The sequence below is a fragment of the Danio rerio genome, chromosome 3 (assembly GCF_049306965.1).
Source record: "Danio rerio strain Tuebingen ecotype United States chromosome 3, GRCz12tu, whole genome shotgun sequence".
NCBI lineage: Eukaryota > Metazoa > Chordata > Actinopteri > Cypriniformes > Danionidae > Danio > Danio rerio.
The window spans coordinates 30,475,624-30,496,718 of NC_133178.1; the positions used below are offsets into that span (position 1 = coordinate 30,475,624).

At 35.1% G+C, this 21,095-nt stretch overlaps 1 protein-coding gene across 6 annotated transcripts in view; it reads left to right on the forward strand.

Moving 5' to 3' along the window:
- mylk5 (myosin, light chain kinase 5) overlaps positions 1 to 14,348 on the forward strand; it is a 37,064-nt gene extending 22,716 nt beyond the window's left edge. For all 6 annotated transcript variants that reach the window (XM_005164056.6, XM_073944555.1, XM_073944557.1 and 3 more), the window contains 8 exons: positions 1,853 to 2,056; positions 3,325 to 3,542; positions 4,436 to 4,559; positions 4,655 to 4,807; positions 5,868 to 6,000; positions 7,460 to 7,544; positions 7,749 to 7,871; positions 13,761 to 14,348. In XM_005164056.6, the coding sequence (XP_005164113.1) occupies positions 1,853 to 2,056; positions 3,325 to 3,542; positions 4,436 to 4,559; positions 4,655 to 4,807; positions 5,868 to 6,000; positions 7,460 to 7,544; positions 7,749 to 7,871; positions 13,761 to 13,966 (1,246 nt within the window). In that variant the 3' untranslated portion in view covers positions 13,967 to 14,348. The remainder of the gene's footprint in view (positions 1 to 1,852; positions 2,057 to 3,324; positions 3,543 to 4,435; positions 4,560 to 4,654; positions 4,808 to 5,867; positions 6,001 to 7,459; positions 7,545 to 7,748; positions 7,872 to 13,760) is intronic.
- Positions 14,349 to 21,095: the final 6,747 nt, after the last annotated feature.

The following is a 21,095-nucleotide window of genomic DNA, read 5'->3' on the forward strand; positions in this document are numbered from 1 at the left end:
AATATATATTATGTTGGAAAGCAGCAGTCATTGACATCTATAGTTTTTTGCGTTCCTGCTATGGATGTTAAAACCTACTGGCTTCCAACATTTTTTCAAAAATAACTTCACTGTTAAAAATCTGACTCCAAATAAAACTGTAAGGCAACTTGCTTCACAGTTTTTTTTGAGTTGACTCAACTTTTAATAATAATTATAATAATAATTCATTACATTTATATAGAGCTTTTCTGAGCACTCACGCGACGGCAGCCATTTTGCGCCAGACCGCACACAATACACCAGCTGATTGGTGGAGAGGAGAGAGAGTGATGAAGCCAATTATGATATGGGGATTGTTAGGAGGCCATGATGGACAGAGGCTAGTGGGAATATTTGGCCAGGTTGCCGGGGTTAAACCTCTACTCTTTATCGAAGGACATCCTGGGTTTTTTAACGACCACAGAGAGTCGGGACCTCGATTTAACGTCTCATCCGAAAGACAGCGTTAACTAACTTTTACCCAAGTAATGCACTTGACATATTTTGAGTCAACTCAAAAAGCTCTGCAGTAAGTCACCTTTAGGGTTGTAACAATATACCGGTATGACGGTTTACCACGATTTGAACGTGCACGATTATCATACCATGAACAATTGCATATCAACGGTTTTAACCCTTAAAGACCGAGACAGCCGCCCGCGGCTAAAAATAAGTATTGCTCTTAAATGTTTAATAACTTTTGATCCGCTGATCCGATTCATACAATTCAAAGATTGGCATAAAGAAGAGAATCTCAGCTTTCCAGTGCTCTATCACATAACATTACATCACATAACGCGGACTTTCAGAGGCTCCGGAATCAGTGCGGTTACGTCATCAACATTTGACAACGCTGATTTGACAAAGAAACACTCGTCACTGTGACTCCGGACAAATCAGACATGATACATTGATGCATTGTCCCTCCTCCATGCCCAGATTGGTTCAAACTCACTATATCACAACCAATAAGCATAGGTTTCGCTTTTGTTTGTGGACCAAGCTTTTTGAACAACATGGAATGAGAGATAGGCATACATTTATGCGCGGCTAAATAAATGCAAAAAAAAGTTTTGCATGAAATAATTCTCATACTAAGTACTTTTGCATGCACAGCAGCACAGAAACATGACAAAACAGTGACACAGCAAAGACGAACTGCTGCTCTTGCTGTTTTCAAAAGACGTAAATGAAGATGCAGCTGTTTGTCTGCATTGCAGACAACCATATCCATATCCATTGACAACCATATCCATGCTGGCACATAAAACCTAAGGATGTTCCATATTGAATCTAGTTTCGTTATGTAACTATTTATAGTATAGTAAATATTTATATCTATTTATTACTGAGGATTTGCACCATGTTTATTTGGACTTTATTTGGACTTTGACACATTATTTATTATTTTCTTATTTTTATTTGTTCATTGTAAGTGGTGTTGTTTATAGTAACTAAAAATATATTATTTGGAAAAAGTCAAATTTGCTTCACTGTTCTATTATTTTGTAACATTTGTAACATACCGTATACCGCGAAACCGTCAAACCGTGGTATTGTTTTAGACGATTATCATACCGTGAAAAATTCATACCGTTACAACCCTAGTCACCTTACAATTTTAGGTTGAGGTAACTTTTTTTTTTTTACAGTGTTGTTTTGTGTGTTTTGTTGATTTGGAACCACTTGAGAGTGAGTAGTGAGAAAATTCTAATTTTTAGTGAACTAAAAAAACAGAGAAATCATGAGTTTGTATATTAAGATGTAATGATTTATGAAATTAAGCGTTTGAAAGCAGGATTTAATGCTTAATTTCTTGATTGTCTCCCAGAGGGAAGTTTGGCCAAGTGTTTCGGATGACCCATAAGGTGACGGGTCGCGAATGTGCTGGAAAGTTCTATAAGAGTCGTCGGGCAAAGGACAGAGAGGCTGCGAGGAAAGAAATAGAGCTGATGAACTTCTTACACCATCCTAAACTGGTGCAGTGTCTCGCTGCATATGACAACAAAGCCGAGATGGTCATGGTGATGGAGTAGTGAGTATCTCACATGTGGACTTTTTTGATAATGTGCAGAATTGAAGAATGTTAGCAAGTTCGTGACCTTCAATAAGTTGTTCACTGCAATATTTTTGTTACTAGTTACTAGAGCAATGCTTATACTCTACAATTAGGGGCGGATGATATGGTCAAACAATTAACAATAATATGCTAAACTGGTGACACGGTGGCTCAGTGGTTAGCACTGTCACCTCACAGAAAGAAGGTCGCTGGTTTAAGTTCCATCTGGGTCAGTTGGAATTTCTGTGTGCAGTTTGCATGTGTTGGTGTGGGTTTCCTCCGAGTGTTCTAGTTTCCCCCACAGTCTAAAGACATGTGCTATTAGTGAATTGAATAAATATGAGTGTGAATGTGAGTTTATAGGTGTTTCTCGGTACGGGGTTGCAGCTTAAACATATGCTGGCTAAGTTGGCGGTTTATTCCATTGTGGCGGCCCATGATGAACCACACTGTTCCAGTTACTATGACCATTGATGTGAAGCTGCTTTGACACAATCTACATTGTAAAAGCGCTATACAAATAAAACTGAATTGAATTGAATTGATGAATAAAGAGACTAAGCTGAAGGAAAATGAATGAATGAATGAAAATGCTAAACTTTTCATATCGTTTGTTATCTGTAATGAAATTGAAGCATAAACATTATATCGAAAAGTTATACAATGCGTTTTGTTTTGTCAGGGGACAAATATATTATAACAACTTGTATTGTTTAATTGGTAAGCCCTATCTACAATAATAAAAAGCATGCACTGAATGATGAAGCTAGGACATCCATATCATTTAAAGGAACATGTCAATTTGTTTTTAAACATAGGATAATTTTGGAGTTATATACCATTTTAAATGAATTATTTGAATGATTCATGATTCATTATTTACTGACCTTCAAGTATTTCCAAACCTTTAAAAGTTTCTTTTTTCTGTTTAAGACAAAAGAAGATATTTTAAAGAATGTTAGAAACCAATTACCATTGACATCCATAGCAGTAAAAATACCTGGAGGTCAATGGTTTCTTCCTCTCAGCTGTTCAATAAAAAATCCAATAAAAAAATTGGGCAAGTGAAAAAAGAAGGATGAGTAAATGATGACAAAATTTTCATTTTTAAAATTACTAAATGAACTACTCCTTAACCAGCCAGCAAAAACGCTCAGCAATATAAAATTCAATTATCGTCATAATCAAAATATTTCACATGTAACTATTTGATCTGTATCAGAGGTGAATTTTTGTCTGTGCAGTGTTGCTGGTGGTGAGCTGTTTGAGCGGATTGTCGATGACAGTTTTGAGCACACAGAGGTGTCCAGTGTGGGCTACATGCGTCAGATTCTAGAGGGCATTAAGTACATGCACCAGCAAAACATCCTCCATCTGGATCTCAAACCTGAGAATATCGTCTGTGTGGACAGAACCGGGAGTCAGATCAAAATCATTGACTTCGGACTCGCTTGCAAACTAGGTACGAGGGTAGTGTCAATACAGCAACAAATGTTAAAATAAAACTGTATGTAATTCAATTTAAAGTACAAATTCATTCATAATATGCATATATAAAAATCATATTATAAAAATAAAATAAAAAATACAAAAGCATAAAATTATGTTTTGTTCACACTTAAAACAAAAGAACAAGAAACTAAAGTAATGGATGGTGTTCTCCATCTAAATAAAATACATGCAAATATTTCCATGACCATGAGAAATAGCAAAAACACTTATGGTATTCTAACAGACAAAACATTTCTAAAGAAAGGGATCTCTAAAGAAAATGTTAGCAGCCAGGGTTAGTGTACTAAATTAAAACCATATATTTTATTCTAATCTTATAGATATTTTTGTTAATTCAAATCACATATGAATATTAGCTGAATTGTCACCTAAAATTAATGAAAAATGTCACCAAGTTAATACACTATTAAATTAAAGAATAAATAAACAATTGTATATTCAATTTAAGAGTGGATATACAAATTAAGAATAGACAACAACAAATGTAATTAAATAAAACAATTATGAAAACTTAATTCATTTTCCTATATAAAATTGTCATTATAAATATCAATATAAAATATTTAAACATTAGTAAAGCACATGTAAAAGACTAAAATTTGAAATAAAACAAAAATGTCAAATAAAAATCTTAAATTATTTTGTATCACAATGCTGATTGTATAAAATGATCATATGTATTACAATATTCATAAAACTATGCATTTTTATATTTATTAACTTATGTATTATTATAATATTGCTGCATTAATGTGTTGTTGTTGTCATTGTAATACAGTATCGCATTGTAAATTATAATATAGCAGTAAAAACAGAACTGAATGAGTGTGTTGTATACCTCAGATCCTAACACGCCTCTCAAGGTGATGCAGGGCACGCCAGAGTTTGTGGCCCCGGAGGTCATCAACTTTGAGGCCGTCACTCTGACCACCGATATGTGGAGCGTCGGGGTGATCTGCTACATCCTGTGAGCCCAACAAAACCCCTTTAAGATCATTTTATCGTTTGCTGCCCTCTAGTGCTGAGTAACACCATGACATCTGCTTGTGTCCTGTCCCGTAGGTTGAGCGGCGAGTCTCCGTTTCAGGGCGAGAGCGACACCGAGACGTTGGCTTTGGTGACCGCGGCGCAGTGGGAGTTTGATGAGGAGAGTTTTGAGGAGATCACTGATATGGCAAAAGGCTTCATCAGCTCCCTGCTCAATAAAGATCCCAGGTGAGTCAGTACTTCATTTTGCTTACATACAAACCGAAACTGAAGTCAACAGTTACGCCCCCAGAAAATTTTCTTAGGGTCACACCAAATCTTGGGGTGGCACAAACATAAATAAATAAATAATTGATTTACTGTAATGTAAAAGTAATGTAAATTTTTTTGTTTCTGATAAATGAAATTATTTGGTTTTGATTAATTTAATGAATTATTCTTAAAATTATTGCTGAGCGAGTATTTGTGCAAACCAAATTAAAATCAATATTTCATTTAAAAACACCTTTCAGGTCAATTATCTTTGCACACTTTTATTGTACAGTGTACAGTATATTCCATGTCTATGTCAAATGAACAAACTGAACAAAAGGCATTATACACGCACTCACTATACAGACCCTAATAATGTAATTTATTCATGTTCCATTTTGAGCCACAATATTAACACAGCTTCATCTATTGATGTACCTTTTTGCAAAATACATCCGCTCAAATCAATTATTAATATTTTGAACTTTGTGAGTCAACCAGCAAAAAGGGAGGTGCCAAATAAACTATATTCTGAATTGCTGATTTTAAAATGCATTTATTTTTTATTATATTTTTTGGATTTGTGGTTTTCAATCGAATAAAACAGTTTTTCAACATTAAGAATTTCTTAATACAAATTGTTCAATCTTGTGAACCAAAAGTTGTGTTTCGTCGAAAAATACTAAACAAATTATGTTAAAAGAACTTTACCCTTAATTATTTTTTTAAAGAATGTAACATGAACTAGAAATTGTTGTGGTAAAATCAAATTATCTGCTGCAGTTAAACGTGTCAGCTGTTCATACCTGATGTGCAGCCAGTGAATTTTAGTGGCTGCATTTTATTTATTTATTTAATTATTGTGAATTTACATAATTGCATTTAAAGTAGCTATATCAACAGCAAAATCATATTGGGGTGACCACAGGGGTGTACAGAGATTACACAGGGGTGTCCGTGGCCACTCCTTGGGGGCGCCCCTGGAAGTCAAACACATCCAGAAAGGTTGCTAACTCAGGGTTGACCCTTCTGACAGGCGCAGATTGTCCTGTGAAGAGGCTTTGGCTCATGACTGGCTGGGTTTTTTGTGCGTGGACAACAGCAGCAGCGGCGGCAAAAACCTCTCCAAAGACAAGATGAAGAAGTTCCTGACCAGGCAGAAGTGGAAGGTAAAACACCTGTAATTTGACTGTTTCTTTGCTAACAAGAGAAGCATACCAAGCCAACAACAACTTTTTAACTTTACCGTGTTTAAAGCGTGATGAACACCTAGTTATGTTAAAGAATGTTCAGGTACACATGCACATGTTTAGTTTTAAAGAATAATAGAATTATGTGCTGTTTAAAAACTATAAATATATTAAATATATCAACCTAAATGTTGCCAAGAACCAAAGAAAGAAAATAAGAGAATTTGATTGAATCTCCAATTAACCTCGAGTCGATTTTTTTGCGCATGCTCTGTGATGTGTAAAGTGTTATGAAAAGTAAAAATGTCGGCAATATATTTGTTTACATATATTTATATTCCTATATGTATGTATATATATATATATATATATATATATATATGTATGTATATGTATTTTTATATATATATATCTATGTACATATATATGTATATTTATATATATATATATGTGTGTGTGTGTGTGTGTGTGTGTGTGTGTGTGTGTGTGTGTGTGTGTGTGTGTGTGTGTGTGTGTGTGTGTGTGTGTGTGTGCGCGTGCGTGCGTTTTTGTGCATGTTTCAAATGATAAAACTTATTCGATTCTCTCAGTCATCTTTGTCTTGTATGTTTTGCTCTCTAAGCATTTATAAACTATTTTACTAATATATTATTGGAGGACACAGTACAGAGTAACATCTGCTGTTTTTGCTCATTTAATATAAGCAGACTGCTGATGTACCATGATAAAAATTCAAACTTTAATTATTTAATATTGTGTTCTCTCTGTCTGTTATTAAGCAATCAAATTATTCTTAAACATACTTTATTATAAGATTTTGTGGTACATAAACTATTGTTAAACTGACTGTGTAATTTCCCCTCAAAAATTTGCATTGAATTACAAAAATAATGGACGTCATAATGCAGATCAGCAGCGAGCCCAAAAGTCTTCTGACCAATTTGTGTACACATTCATTCATTCATTTTCTTGTCGGCTTAGTCCCTTTATTAATCTGGGGTCGCCATAGTGAAATGAACCGTCAACTTATCCAGCATATGTTTTACGCAGCGGATGCCCTTGCAAGTTGCAACCCAGTACTGAGAAACATCCATACACACTCATTCACACACATACAATATGGAAAATTTAGCTTACACAATTCACCTGTACCGCATGTCTTTGGACTGTGGGGGAAACTGGAGCACCTGGAGGAAACCCACGTGAGCACAGGGAGAACATGCAAACTCCACACAGAAACGCCAACTAACCCAACCCAGGCTCGAACCAGCGACCTTCTTGCTGTGAGGTGACAGCATTACCTACTGCGCCACCACGTCGCCTCCAATTTGTGTATAATCAAATTCAATTCATGACTCGTACTCAATTCATGAATCTAACTCAACTGCACTGTTTTTGTTTCTCTTCTCTCGTTACTCTTTTGTTTCTCCATTCTTAGAAAACAGGAAAAGCCTTGCTGGCTCTGAAGAGGATGGCCATCTTGTCTAAACCAGAAGCTTCTGCAAGCACGAGCCCTGTCCATGGTGAGAAAGAAATCAAACATGAAAGAAAATCAATGTGCTTCAGAAACTACAATAAAATACAACACACTGCAGAATGTCCTCAAAATCAATTGTGACTTCTGACAGCTCTGACTCGATTCACAGAAGGTGTCAGTGCTGTTTTCATGTAGTGATGGATGTTTTTACAGTTCAATAACACATCTGTCTTGCTCTGTGGTGTTACAGAGACAGAACAGGCACTGCAGTCTCTGGAGCTGAAGCTTCAATGTAAACCTGAGTTCAGTAAGACTCCATCTGACCTGAGCGTCCCGCAGGGCTCCAGCGTCCATCTCTCCTGCCTCATCACAGGTGAGAACACCCCGACGGACATCACTGACCTTCTGCATTAACAGCACACACTCAAAAGATGATGTTTGAGTTTGTTCAAGCCACTTATTGTGTCCTGTTGGGGATGTTTTCATTCACTCTGAAGAGATTTGGAGTCTTAATTTGTCCACAAATTTCTCTGTTTCAGCAAATAGAATGTTTTTTGGTGACAAATCTTATTTTGACATATATTGGGAAAAATTCATCAATACACACTCTGGGCAAATATACTACTCTTACATTATGTTGGTGGCTGTTTTTGCACTATTTACTTCCATTATAATGACTTTTTTATTGCAAAGCCTTGACAGCATATAATCATGCATTCCTGATTTTTGCTGGTTTTCCTTGTTGGAATGAGGTCATTTTTTTATTTTTAGTGTCGGTCCAAAAACTAGTACACTCAAATTTAAATGTTATAGAAAAATATTAAATACAATTTTAAGAAAAGAGAAAAAAATCAAGAGAAGAAAAAAACCTGACAAATTTAGTTAAAATTTTGTATGTTGTAATTATTTTTTTCAATATTTTGCTTGAATTCAATTGTATTATCTTTCTATTTCTAAATATGTTAGGTCGATGTTTGGTAATAAATCTATTTTGTTTAAATCCACCAAAATACATATTCATGTATGCCTATATTCACTGAGATATGGAGAAAAATATTCATTTTCAAAATGGGCTGTACTTAATTACGCTGAGCACTGTCGTTTCTACTGGTGTGTGTGCACCGTTTTGTGCAATATTTGTATGTTTATAACCACCTCCAACAATAGTGGGGGTAGCGAGTCACTGGAATTGTTATTTTAGGTGTCGTGAGCTAAAAAGTTTGGAAACCCCTGCCCCACAGAATCATCCCAATTGATCTAAAATTATGAATTCTTTACAAGCTATTCAAGTCCTATACTCTACATCACAGTGAATTATAATATTGCAATGTCAGTTTTTTCAGGGATGTCCCGATCAGGTTTTTTGCCCTCGAGTCTGAGTCACCGTCATTTGATTTTAAGTATCTACCAATACCGAAACCCGATCTGATACTTCTAAAATAAGCTTTATAAGATAAAAATTTTCAAATTTAGGTTTTACGTGCTTTATAAGCATAAGAAATCCAGGGTTCTCTATAAATGCGATTAGCAAATTACTCATTGTGATCACTTGTGCTTATCTTGTCCTGTGCCTCTCTCCTCTTCAAACTCTCTTGCAGCTTGAGCTGACTCGTCTTTTGTAGGTTTGCCTAGGTAAATTCACTGTATTGTGTCGAGTGTTTGTTTCTAAGGTGTCTCATCAAGTTTGTTGTGTTAAATGTAGCCTTTTCCTTTCCATCTCTTGCAATAAGTTTATATATTTCACAGTTTGCTATGACAATGTTGTTGTCATCAAGTTTAATATATCTCCAGACCGCAGACATATCCGCACTTTCCGCTTCAAGCTGTTTCCATATTCTACTTTGCCGGCATTTATCCAATAGCTTCTCTGCAGCAAAGTTATAAACAGTTGAAGTCAGAATTATTATATATTTTTTATTATTATTATTTAATTAGATAATCTATTAATTAGATTATATTATCTATACAGTTTAAAAGCTTAACTAGGTTAATTAGGCAGGTTAGGGTAATTAGGCAAGTTATTGTATAATGATGGTTTGTTCTATAGACTATCGGGGGAAATTTTGTCCTTAAAATGTTTTTTAAAAAATTAAAAACTACTTTTATTCTAGCTGAAATAAAACAAATAAGGCTTTCTTAAGAAGAAAAAATATTATCAGACATACTGTGAAAATGTCCTTGCTCTGTTAAACATCATTTGGGAAATATTTAAAAAAGAAAAAAAATTCAAAGGGGGGCTAATAATTCTGACTTCAACTGTACATATATATTCAAGTACTGATCGGAAGGTAATGTACGATTCTGATCGAGTCTGAAACCGTGTGATCATCCCGATTTCTAATCATGTGATTGGATCTGGACATCCCAATATCATGCAGCCCTAAATGAAAGTCAATGGAGCAAGAATATCCACAAACATAACAGGGTAGTAAATTTGAACAGTACAGGTTAAAATGAGCTAAAACCGAATTCTTGAGGGTGTTTTAGGGCAACTTAATTGTTTGAGGTTCAATTCAGTTAACTTCAGAGGTGGGACCAAGTCATTGTTTGGCAAGTCACAAGTAAGTCTCAATTCATTGCCCTCAAGTCCCGAGTCAAGACAGGCAAGTCCCGAGTCAAGTCCCAAGTCAAAGGCAACAAGTCTCAAGTCAAGTCCAAAGTCCTATAGTTTGATTTTCGAGTCTTTTCGAGTCTTTTTAACAGAAAAATGAACTGTAAACAGATTATGTATGGTTGTAAGATCTGTATTTATTAAACAAACCTTTTTTATGAAAGAACATTGCTCAGATATATAAAAACACAAATGTAATTTTCTGAAAAAGTGCTAAACAGTGCTGCATCTTGTCTACACAGCACATTGCACAAGAACGAGTTCCACTACAATAAAGTCCATTTTGCCTCACATCACACAGAAATTGCAGGTCTACTGCTGTCTAGTTCATTAAGTTTAGTTGTGCTATGTTATGTGTTCGGTGATCAACTTGTGATTAACTAAAACTACATAAACAACCTCAATGAGGCAGCAGTAGACCAACAACTCCTGTATGCTGCACAATAAAATTGAGTGAACTTGGTATTTTGTCAATTGAATCTCGTGTGTGCTAAAGAGATGGAGATGCAAATCTGTCTAGCAGCAATGTAAAATTGTGGCACATATTCTCAATGAAGTAGGCTACTTTATACAAAAATTAACGTTGTTTTCTTCACATAACAATGAAGAACTTTGCTCTCTACCTTGTGTGACGCTCGTGCACCGATTTCCTCTGTGGACAAAACTGCTTTTTTGAGCTCTCAAATATACGCTGCTCACGCGCAAATTTTCTCGCTCTCAAATATGCACTGCTCACGCACACATTTTCCTGCGCGCTCTCAGAGATTATATATAGAATTTGTGTCTTGTGTTTCCTCTTCCTTTCGTGCTTTTTGATATGATTTATATTGAGGCACTATTTATTAACAATAACCAAAATACTAAAATAGACTTACATATTAAATTTTTAATCTAATAAACCATAACATTTTGGCTGTATGTTTTATGATGAGATATTTCCAGTTACAAACACTTAAAGACACAGAGAATAGATGTTGAATGTAAAGAATGCATTTTGTTTTACAAACATTTATTAATCACCCAAAAGGTGTACCATACTAATCAAATAAAAAAACATTTAATCAAAAATTTAACTAACGCAAGCAGAAATGTAACTGTGATAAAAATAAGGAAACCATTATCAACATTGATAAACCATATCAACATTCTGGAATAATCAATTTACCAGGAGGATCTCTGGAGAGCAAAAGCAGGAAAGGTTTGAGGCGCCAGTGTGGACAAAAGTCAAGCAAACGCAATGAGACTGAATACGTGCACGAGAGACCAGCCAATCAGATTGAAGTACCTGCCCACTGGTGAAAGTAATGTCAGAGCCAATCAGATTTTTCTTTCTTTTCATAAAGAACGGGGTTCAAATCCCACTTAGGCACTTGTAAACTATCATTTTAGACCATTTTGTCAAAAATCCCTACTGAAAAAAACAGCTTGAACCAGCTGGTTTTAGCTGGTCGACCAGGCTGGTTTTAGAGGGGTTTTGGCCATTTCCAGGCTGGTTTCCAGCCATTTTTTAGCCTAGTCTTAGCTGGTCAGGCTGGGAGATGACCAGCTAAAACCAGCTTGACCAGCCTAGCCAGGCTGGGAGCCCAGCCAAAACCAGCTATGTCCAGCTTAAACCAGGCTGGTCAAGCTGGTTTTAGCTGGATTTTGCTGGTCAGTTTCCAGCCTGATCAGCTAAGACCAGGCTGGAAATGGCTGGAAACCAGCCTAGAACTGACCAAAACCCCTCTAAAACCAGCCTGGTCGACCAGCTAAAGCCAGCTTACCAGCCTAGGCTGGTTTAAGCTGGATTTTTCTGCAGGGATATTGTAATGTTTAACAATTTATTAGAGCCACAAATTATCTAAAACTTGTTTTCATGTTTGAATAGGCATTAAATGTGCTAAATAAATTAAAATATAAATACCCACAGTGAAACAGTTATATAAATTTAAATATTAGTTTAAATACATTCATAGTGGTTTTAAATATCTTTTAATATGTAGAGTTCAAATTCAACAAACTGAATAAAACAAGTCTTCATTTTTAGTTTATTTAAAAACAATTACAAATGGAGTAATTCAACTCACAATTAAATGATCTCATTGAGTGATGGAATAATAAAGGTAAAACTTTAATTGAATGATCAGTCAAGTGTTTTCCAATGAAATCTGTTAAAATAAGAGTCCTACAAAACAGGAACAAAGACACTCATGAAACGAAATGTGATTGTCAATTGTATTTTTTATCAGATGGTTGGTTTTAAGTACCGTAAAAATAGTAGATAAGCCTTAAATATAGAGGGGGAAATACAGAAAAACAAACAAACAAACAGAAATTCAACAATATAGATGCATTACATTACAATTTCACAATAAAAATTTAATTAAAAACCATGTAGAGGACTAAAATATTGCTAAGAGGCATAACATCAACAATAATACAAATACTTTTAAGGTTTTAAATACTAAATAAAATTAATAGTATCAATCCAAAATATGAAAAAAGGTAACACTTTACAATAAGGTTGTATTAATTAATTAAGTTTATCTATGTACTAATGTGAACAAACAATGCAGTGAAGTACAGTTACAAATCATTACAGTATTCATTAATTAATGGAAATAAAATTATTGGTTAACCTTTGTTAAATCACAGTGCATTAACATTAATGTTAACAAGCATACCTTTAAATTGTAATAATGCAATAGTAAATGTTAAACTATAATTAATAAAGGTTTAAAAGTATAGTTCATTATTAGTTCATGTTAGTACATAGATTAACTAAAAAAAACCTTATTGCAAAATGTTACCAAAAAATAACAAAACACTTTTTTCACAGTTTTAAGAGCTTTAAAATAAATTATATATATCTAGTTATTATGGCATGTAATTATTATTACTACTAATTAAATAGTTAGAAAATACTGTCAGAGGATGGGCAAAACACAAAAATAAAACATAATATGCGCATTGACACAAACGACCAAGTGCAAAAACATAAATTACAGCCATGTTCATTCATAATTATGTTAAATAAATGAGGAGAGGGTAAGTTTGGTTAAAAAAACTGAAGTTCATTGACTTATGCACAACAGTAAAACAATGCTTTTGCACAACAGTAACACATTGCGAGTAGTAAAGTCTCTTACCTTTGACAAATGTTGTAAATCCGCTGAATAAAACAAAAGGAGCAGATCGTGGATGTGTTTATTTCACTCTCCGAGTCAGAATGAAAATGGCATCTTCAAATTTCCCGCTGGTGCAAAAACACGGAAGTGCGCCACAAAGCGCTAGTGGTCGAAAGTATGCGCGCATGCTTTCTGTCACACACACACACACACACACACACACACACAGAGATAGAGCGCTCCGTGTCAACATACTTTTTATCTTTGGGCTTTTTATAGAAAGTAGCAAGTCTTTACAAGTCAATAGGCGCAAGTCCAAGTGAAAGTCCGAGTCATTTATGTTCAAGTCCAAGTCGAGTTGCAAGTCTTTTCATATTTTGTCAAGTCGAGTCTGAAGTCATCAAATTCATGACTCGAGTCTGACTCGAGTCCAAGTCACATGACTCGAGTCCACACCTCTGGTTAACTTAATTCTTTCATGTTGTCCCTACTCAAGTCGATTGTGTGAAACCAGAAATCATAGCTCCTTCTGTCTGTATTTCAGGTTACCCTGACCCTGAGGTGGTGTGGTTGAGGGACGGAGAGCTGCTGGAGCTGCAGGGCGGCTCTGTGACAGTGGACTATGAGGAGGACGGCAGCTGTACTCTCATCCTAAACAATGTGTCTTTGAATCACAGCGGCCTGTATTCCTGTAAAGCCACTAATGCACTCGGGGAGGCGCTGTGCTCTGCTACACTTACTGTAGTGTAGAAAAACACACATGACTTCATAGTAGCACACAGGTTACGCTGAAATGAGCAGAGTAGAGAGATTGAAATATATTGTTGTAATCAATGCCAGAATAATTGTCAATTCAGTGTTAAAACTGTAATAAAATAAAGGCTGATTGATTTTATTGCTATTTACATTAATCACAGATAAATTCAATTGTCATTTTAGATTGTGTTTTGGTTCTCTTTGGTTCAGAGCAACTCATAGTTAGCCCTAGTTCTGTAACGATATAGATAACAGAACTGTTTGTGCAGCATGTTTTAGAACTTATCAAATATCCAGAACAATTCTGTGTGCTGGACTTAACAATTTCTTGCTTGTCCATAAAATATGATATTTTTATTAAATAATAATTCATGAAGAGCATATGTGTGATTCTTGAATTCTTGAGGGACATTTTTGATAAACTTTATATATTTCAAAAGCAAAACCTTCAACAGAACTTTATCAAGTTTTAGAAAAGAAAAAAAAAAACACCACTGTTGGAAGTAGGCTAATTTTGGTCCCTTAGAGTTAAAGAGTTGAGTTTTACCGTTTCTGAATCCATTCAGTCAATTTCTGGGTCTGGCAGAAGCGCACAAAATAATAGTAATAATAATAAAAATAATAATGTTTATATGTTTAATTAGGGACATTTTGTCTAGAAAGTATTAACTTAAGGAATCCCACTATACCTATTTTCGACTCCTGAATCTTATATTCATTTTCAATTAATGTGTGTTTCCTTAGTCAAATAAACATTTGCATGAAACATATTTTCTGTATTATTTGTAATCTCTGCTATGAAAAAAAAATTGTGTCTGTCCCTACATTTTGAACAATTCGGTTACAACGTTTATAAAAAGTAATAACAGTTTTAAATCACTGATTAAAAAAAGCATGTGACTTGCTCCAAGTGATGTCACTTCCGCATTGAGGCATGTCATTATTCTTTCATTCAATTGTACAAAATGTTTAGGATACACAAATATAGCAGATTATTTTTCAACCCTGTTATTGTGATATTTTGGTGAATTTTATATCATTTCCTTTTTAAAAACATTATGACAAAACTCTATAAAATTCAGTTTTAGCTATGACGTGGTATCTGGCTTGAGCTAAGAGTCAGCATCTTGAGCTAAAGCACAATTTTGTGGAAAATGTCAACTGTTATTGTCAACTCAATAAGCAGTTTAAAAAGTTGAACAATAATTTAAACAACAAGTAACGGAATGAGATCTGTTTTAAGCATTTTGTATTAATAAGCTGCTCAGTTTACAATTTTTTTTGTAAAATGTATTCTAAAATGAGTAATTTAAAATGTGTAAAAGAGTCAAAACAGTGCTCTGACGGCTTCATTGAACTCTGGGGAGCTCTAGTAGTTTCTAATAATTGCAGAGGTGCGATCTTAATTAATCTTAATTCAGCAATTAAAGTAATATTTGCTAAACACTAAATTCCTGTGATAATACAAGTATCGTTAAAAATGGGATATCTGCAATTTGGCGTAGTTTTACATCAATTTCTTATATATACAGATGTGCTCTGTACAAACCAATTCAGGAGATTTATTCCTGTATTTCAATGTAGTTATTTGTGAAACTTCACTTTGGATATGGCCTCTGTTTTTGACTTTAAAATGATTATTTAGTTTTTTATGAATTATTTTAGGACTGTCTGGCCTATAAATAAAATTTGGATTTAAGAATAGTTACAGTCGACTTGAAATTCAAATTCCTTTTTTTAAATGTATCTTACTTGTGTAATTGTAAACGATTAATTTTTAGTTTTTTATTTCTTTTTTGACTCAAATCAAAATGTTTTAACGTCTGCAGAAACATCCGATTCATTAGGTCAGCATAAAGGGATAGTTCACCAAAAAATGAAAACTGACTACTAATTACAGACACTCAAGTGGTTCTAAACTTTGAGTTTTTTTTTTTTTTTGATAATCTTATTTACAGCAGAAAACATCCGCCAATACTTTTATTTTAACTTTTGATGTCTAATATATGTATTTATATTAGAACTACTCTCGTGTTTGATCTCAAACTTGGCAGTCAAATGTATCCTCTCACTGTAAAGCAAACCATCATATAGGACACATTTGCAGCTTTGAAGATGTCTGTCACTGATGCTGTACGTGCCACATTACCAAAGTAAGGCCATTTTGACAAGCCATTTGCACACAAGGTTGACATATCCATATCAGTAACACCAAATGTTGCAGTCTCTCGTGACCAGAATATTTGCTTGAGAAAAAAAAGCCACATTTTTTGACAATAATGGTTATTCAATAAGCACCAGACAATAAACAAATGAAACCCTATATTTTCATATGTTGTTTTATGCTTATTTTATCCATGAGGAATCACGGCATGTCAAAAAAAAAGTTAAGTCGCATTTCCATAGAATATAAGCTTAATCCAGGAATAAACTGAATTTTCCCTCCCATTTCCTGCTCCATATTCATTTTCCTACAATTTGCATCTCCAATGCACAAAAAAAGAAGTCAACTGCATGGTCTGTGACAGTATGAAACAACTTATTTTCATATTAAATTTGGATGCAGGTCAAATAAAAAGATGAATAGACCAGAACAAGACCTTAAAGTCAAATCTCCACTGCAAAAGAAGGTCAACATAACCAACATGTGCTTTTTGGCACATTCTGAACAATTTTTAATCATGGAGCCTTTTATAGCCAAATCACAGTGCCTTCTAGGTCTGTCAGAACATTTTGGGTTGGTATATGATTCTAATAGTATTATAACCTTGGATTAAAATGTCATGATTTTGGTATTGTCATTACTGCTCTGTTCAATTCAAGTCATCTTTATTTCTATAGCGCTTTAAAAATGTAGATTGTGTTAAAGCAGCTTAACATTGAAATTCTAGTAAACTGAAACAGTGTCAGTCCAGTTTTCAGAGTTAAATTAGAGTTTAGTTAATTTCAGTGTGGTTTAATTTTCACTGCTGAAAGTCCAAACACTGAATCAGTGCGCAACTCCACAAGTCCCAAACCAAGCAAGCCAAAGGTAAAATGTGTTCTTTTTAAATGTTTGGGTAAACAATAACTTTTTTTACACATCGAATACAATGTGAGCAATTCCATGCAAATGTGTTTTACCAAAATAGCAAAACCCTTTGGATTGTATTTAACAGGACTGTAAAAATACTCAAAAATGTCTCTGTCAATGTTCTTAAACTATACAAAGTCACACAAGTGGCAATTTTACATCCATAAGTGGAAGATGTTTGGAACCACCAAAGAGCTGTTTGGCCATCTAAGCTAAGTGATCGGGGGAAAAGGGCCTTAGTCAGGGAGGTGATCAATAACCCGATGGTCAGTCTGTCTGAGCTCCAGCGTTCTTCTGTGGAGAGAGAAGTAACTTACAGAAAAACAAGCGTCTGTGCAGCAAACCACCAATCAGGCCTGTGTGGTAGAGTGGCCAGACGGAAGCCACTCCCCACCTGGAATTTGCCAAAAGGCATCTGAAGGACTCTCAGACTATAAGAAACAAAATTCTCTGGTCTGATGAGACTAAAATTAAACTCTGGAGTGAATGCCAGGCACTGCTCATCACCAGGCTTATACCATCCCTACAGTGAAGCATGGTGGTGGCAGCCTCATGCTGTGGGGATGTTTTTCAGCAGCAGGAACTGGAAGACTAATCAGGATAGAGGGAAAGATGACCCAAAGCACACTGCCAAAATATCAATAGAGTGCCTTTTTAACAACTCTGTGAATGTCCTTGAGTGGCCCAGCCAGAGCCCAGACCTAAATCCTATTGAACATCTCTGGTGAGATCTGTAAATAGCTGTACACCGTCGCTTCCCATTCAACCTGATAGAGCTTGAGAGGTACTGCAAAGAGGAATGGGCAAAAATTCCCAAAGACAGGTGTGCCAAGCCTGTGGCATCATATTCAAAAAGCCTTTAGGCTGTAATTGCTGCCAAAGGTGCATAAACAAAATATTGAGCAGAGGCTGTGAATACTGATGTACATGTGATTCTTAGGTTTTTTATTTTTAATAAATTAGCAACAATAAAAAAAACTATTTTTTCACATTGCCATTATGGTGTATTGTGTGTAGAATATTGAGGAAAATAATAAATTTAATCCATTTTGGAATAAGCCTGTAACATTTCAAAATGTGGAAAAAAGTGAAACGCTATGAATACTTTATAGATGCACTGTATGTTTATTTTCTTTGAACACTGCAAAGTTGAGGTTCATAGCATGCTTAAATGTAAGTGCATAAGCCATCCTATTCTGATGTTCAGGTTGAACTTCAGTAGATGTCTGGCCAACGTCTAAACGTTTGGAATGACATGAGCAAGCAATGATAAACTTTTTTTTTAAAGCCATGTCAAACTTCTTTAACTCTTTAAATCTTGGTCAGGTTTGACCCAACTACACCGAAGTGGAACAATTAAGTACAACATGGCCCCTATTCAGCTCAAATGAGTGTGTTGTTGTGTGGAGCTTCACAAGTTTGTCATATTAAACCAAACGATTCAGCTTTAAGCAGGTGTACCTTCTAAGGCAAAAAAAAGTGGAAAATAAGTTGGTTTTGCAAATGGTAATTTGACCTTCCCAATGCAAATATATCACAGATAATGGATGACAGACACATCAATCACAGACAGACACTGAACTATAAAAATCTGACCCCCCCCCCCCGTCAATGAACATACATCAGCCTTTTCTTCTGTCAAGATGGAAATGTGGACAATAAACACCTCATATTCCCAGAGCATGAATGGGAATTCTTCCAACATTTCATCCCAGCACCAACTCTGCAGAGGATCGTACAACTCAATCCTTGATATCCTAATGCTTCTCATCAATCTTCCAATGACCCTTTATGTGATTTGGGATGCATTTCGGAAACAATGCGGTGTATCTTTAAGTTCAGGAAACTCATCTTCTTCTAACCACAGCGAGCTTCTGTTTCTTCATCTTGCCATTTCGCACTTCTTATTTTACATCCGAGTTCTTCTGAACATCGTCCAGATGTTTGGTGGAGTGACCGGAATTGAGGAGTACATTACAGCGTTCCACAGCTGCAGTTTGATTGGAGGATCTATATTCTTCAATGGCTTGTGTATAGACTTGTACATCGCCGTGGCTCATCCCATACTATATGTTAACCAGAAGCAGTCCACAAAAAAAACACGGGCGCATATATTTTGTGCACTTGTTTGGATCTACATTGTCATCATGGGAACCGTCATAGTGGTTTTTAATATCACTATGTACCGACCATTGACCATGATGTCTTTTTGTGCAACAGTGCCCTTTAGTTTTATCATTTGTGTGGGGATTTTGTTTACTTTACACCCCGCTGGATCAAGAAAGGACAGTCGGACATCAAAAACCGACAAAACCAAACAGAACGCCATTCGCTTCATTTTGAAAAGCTTGGGTATATCGGTAATTTACTTTCTGCCTCACACCTGTGTATTACTCTACTTCTCAGTAGAGAGAGTTGATTGGCTACATTTGCCATGTCAAACCCTGCCTCTGCTACTGGTGGTCCAGATTTTTGAATGCGTGACTCCTGTGATGTTCTTTCATAACACAGGGAAATTACATGCTGTAGCTAAATGTTGCTCTGCTATACGAAGCAATGCTGGAAGTTGAAGTAAATCCTCATTTTACTCATAAAACCCACAGTGAGATTGGTTTACCCATTTATGAATAGTGATTGGAAGATGTTTATCTGTTGACATGCACACATTGCATACCATGATAAATGTTTGTTACATACGTAGTTATTTTACTATCTAAATCTATTAGAGAAACCACAACTTTAACAAACTTCTTTAGCAAAAAAAAAAGAAATAAAAACTGATTGGGTTGTCTTGTAAAATCAAGCATGATGCCTTGTTTTGATAAGGATTTTTGTTATAACACATTTTAAGATGTCATTTATTCATGCGATATAAAGCTGAATATCTAGCAGTCATTATTCCAGTCTCTTTTGTCACAAAATCCTTTAGAAGTCACTTTAATATGAGAGATACTAGGGCCAGACAAAATCTGCAAAACTTTTTGTGCAAATTCTCCATTCCAAAGACATTCGCTATAGGAAAATTGGGTAAGCTAAATTTTCCGTAGTCTATGTGTATATGTAATGGTCCTCCCGGTTAGGGATTGAGCGCTGAGCTAACGACCCACCTCATAAAAAAAATAGATGTTATGAAACACCAACATGGTGCGGCTAAATGCCAACTTCAATATAAACAGCCATGGGAGTGAGTAAGATATTAAGGCAAACGGTTTCCTAAAATTTTCCTAGTAATGTGAACACTAAGAAGTAAAGACTAAATAATTATTTTGAGTCAACAATACTAAAGTGTACTTTATTAAGAAGTTGTCAATGCAAACTCTTTTAAAGTTATGCTCACTTAAAATTAATACATTGCAAGTAAATCATGTGAACATTTTTATAGTAGTCAGTAATATTGCTGAAATTAATAAAAAAAACTGAATAAATATAAACTTAGACAAGTAAATAAATAGAAAAATCTGCAGATTTCTGCGCATGTAGTGATTACCCATGTTGATCATCTCTCTTTTTTCATGAAATTTTGTATGTATCTGGATAACTGACACACACTCATAGCAACAATTTTAAGTTTAAATTATATAAAAAATAAAGCAAATGTGTAATTTCTGAGGATGTAACTAATCAAGGTTTCCTTTATTCACAATTTTAACCAGCTGTGTGCCTTCTCTAGTACACTAGTTATAATCGGTTCATTAGAGCTACAAAAAATGAAATGACAAAAAAATAAAATAATTGGTGAAGTAAAATTCACTTGGTATTTATTTACATGTTACTGATCTCCTTATAAATGCGGTCAAACAAGCTGCATACACAAATGTATCATTTTATATAACGCTTGATCTGGATAAACTGCAGCTCTGCACAAGACTTTTGGCCAGTGGAGAAATTAAAATGGTCATGCCGAACTGAGTCTGGTTCTCTCAAGGTTTTTTTTCTTCACTCTCCTATTGGTGAAGTTTTTTTTCCCTCTCCGCTGTCGCCACTGGCTTGCATGGTTCAGGATCTGTACAGCTACGCATCGATGAATTTGCTCTTCAGTGTTTGGACTCT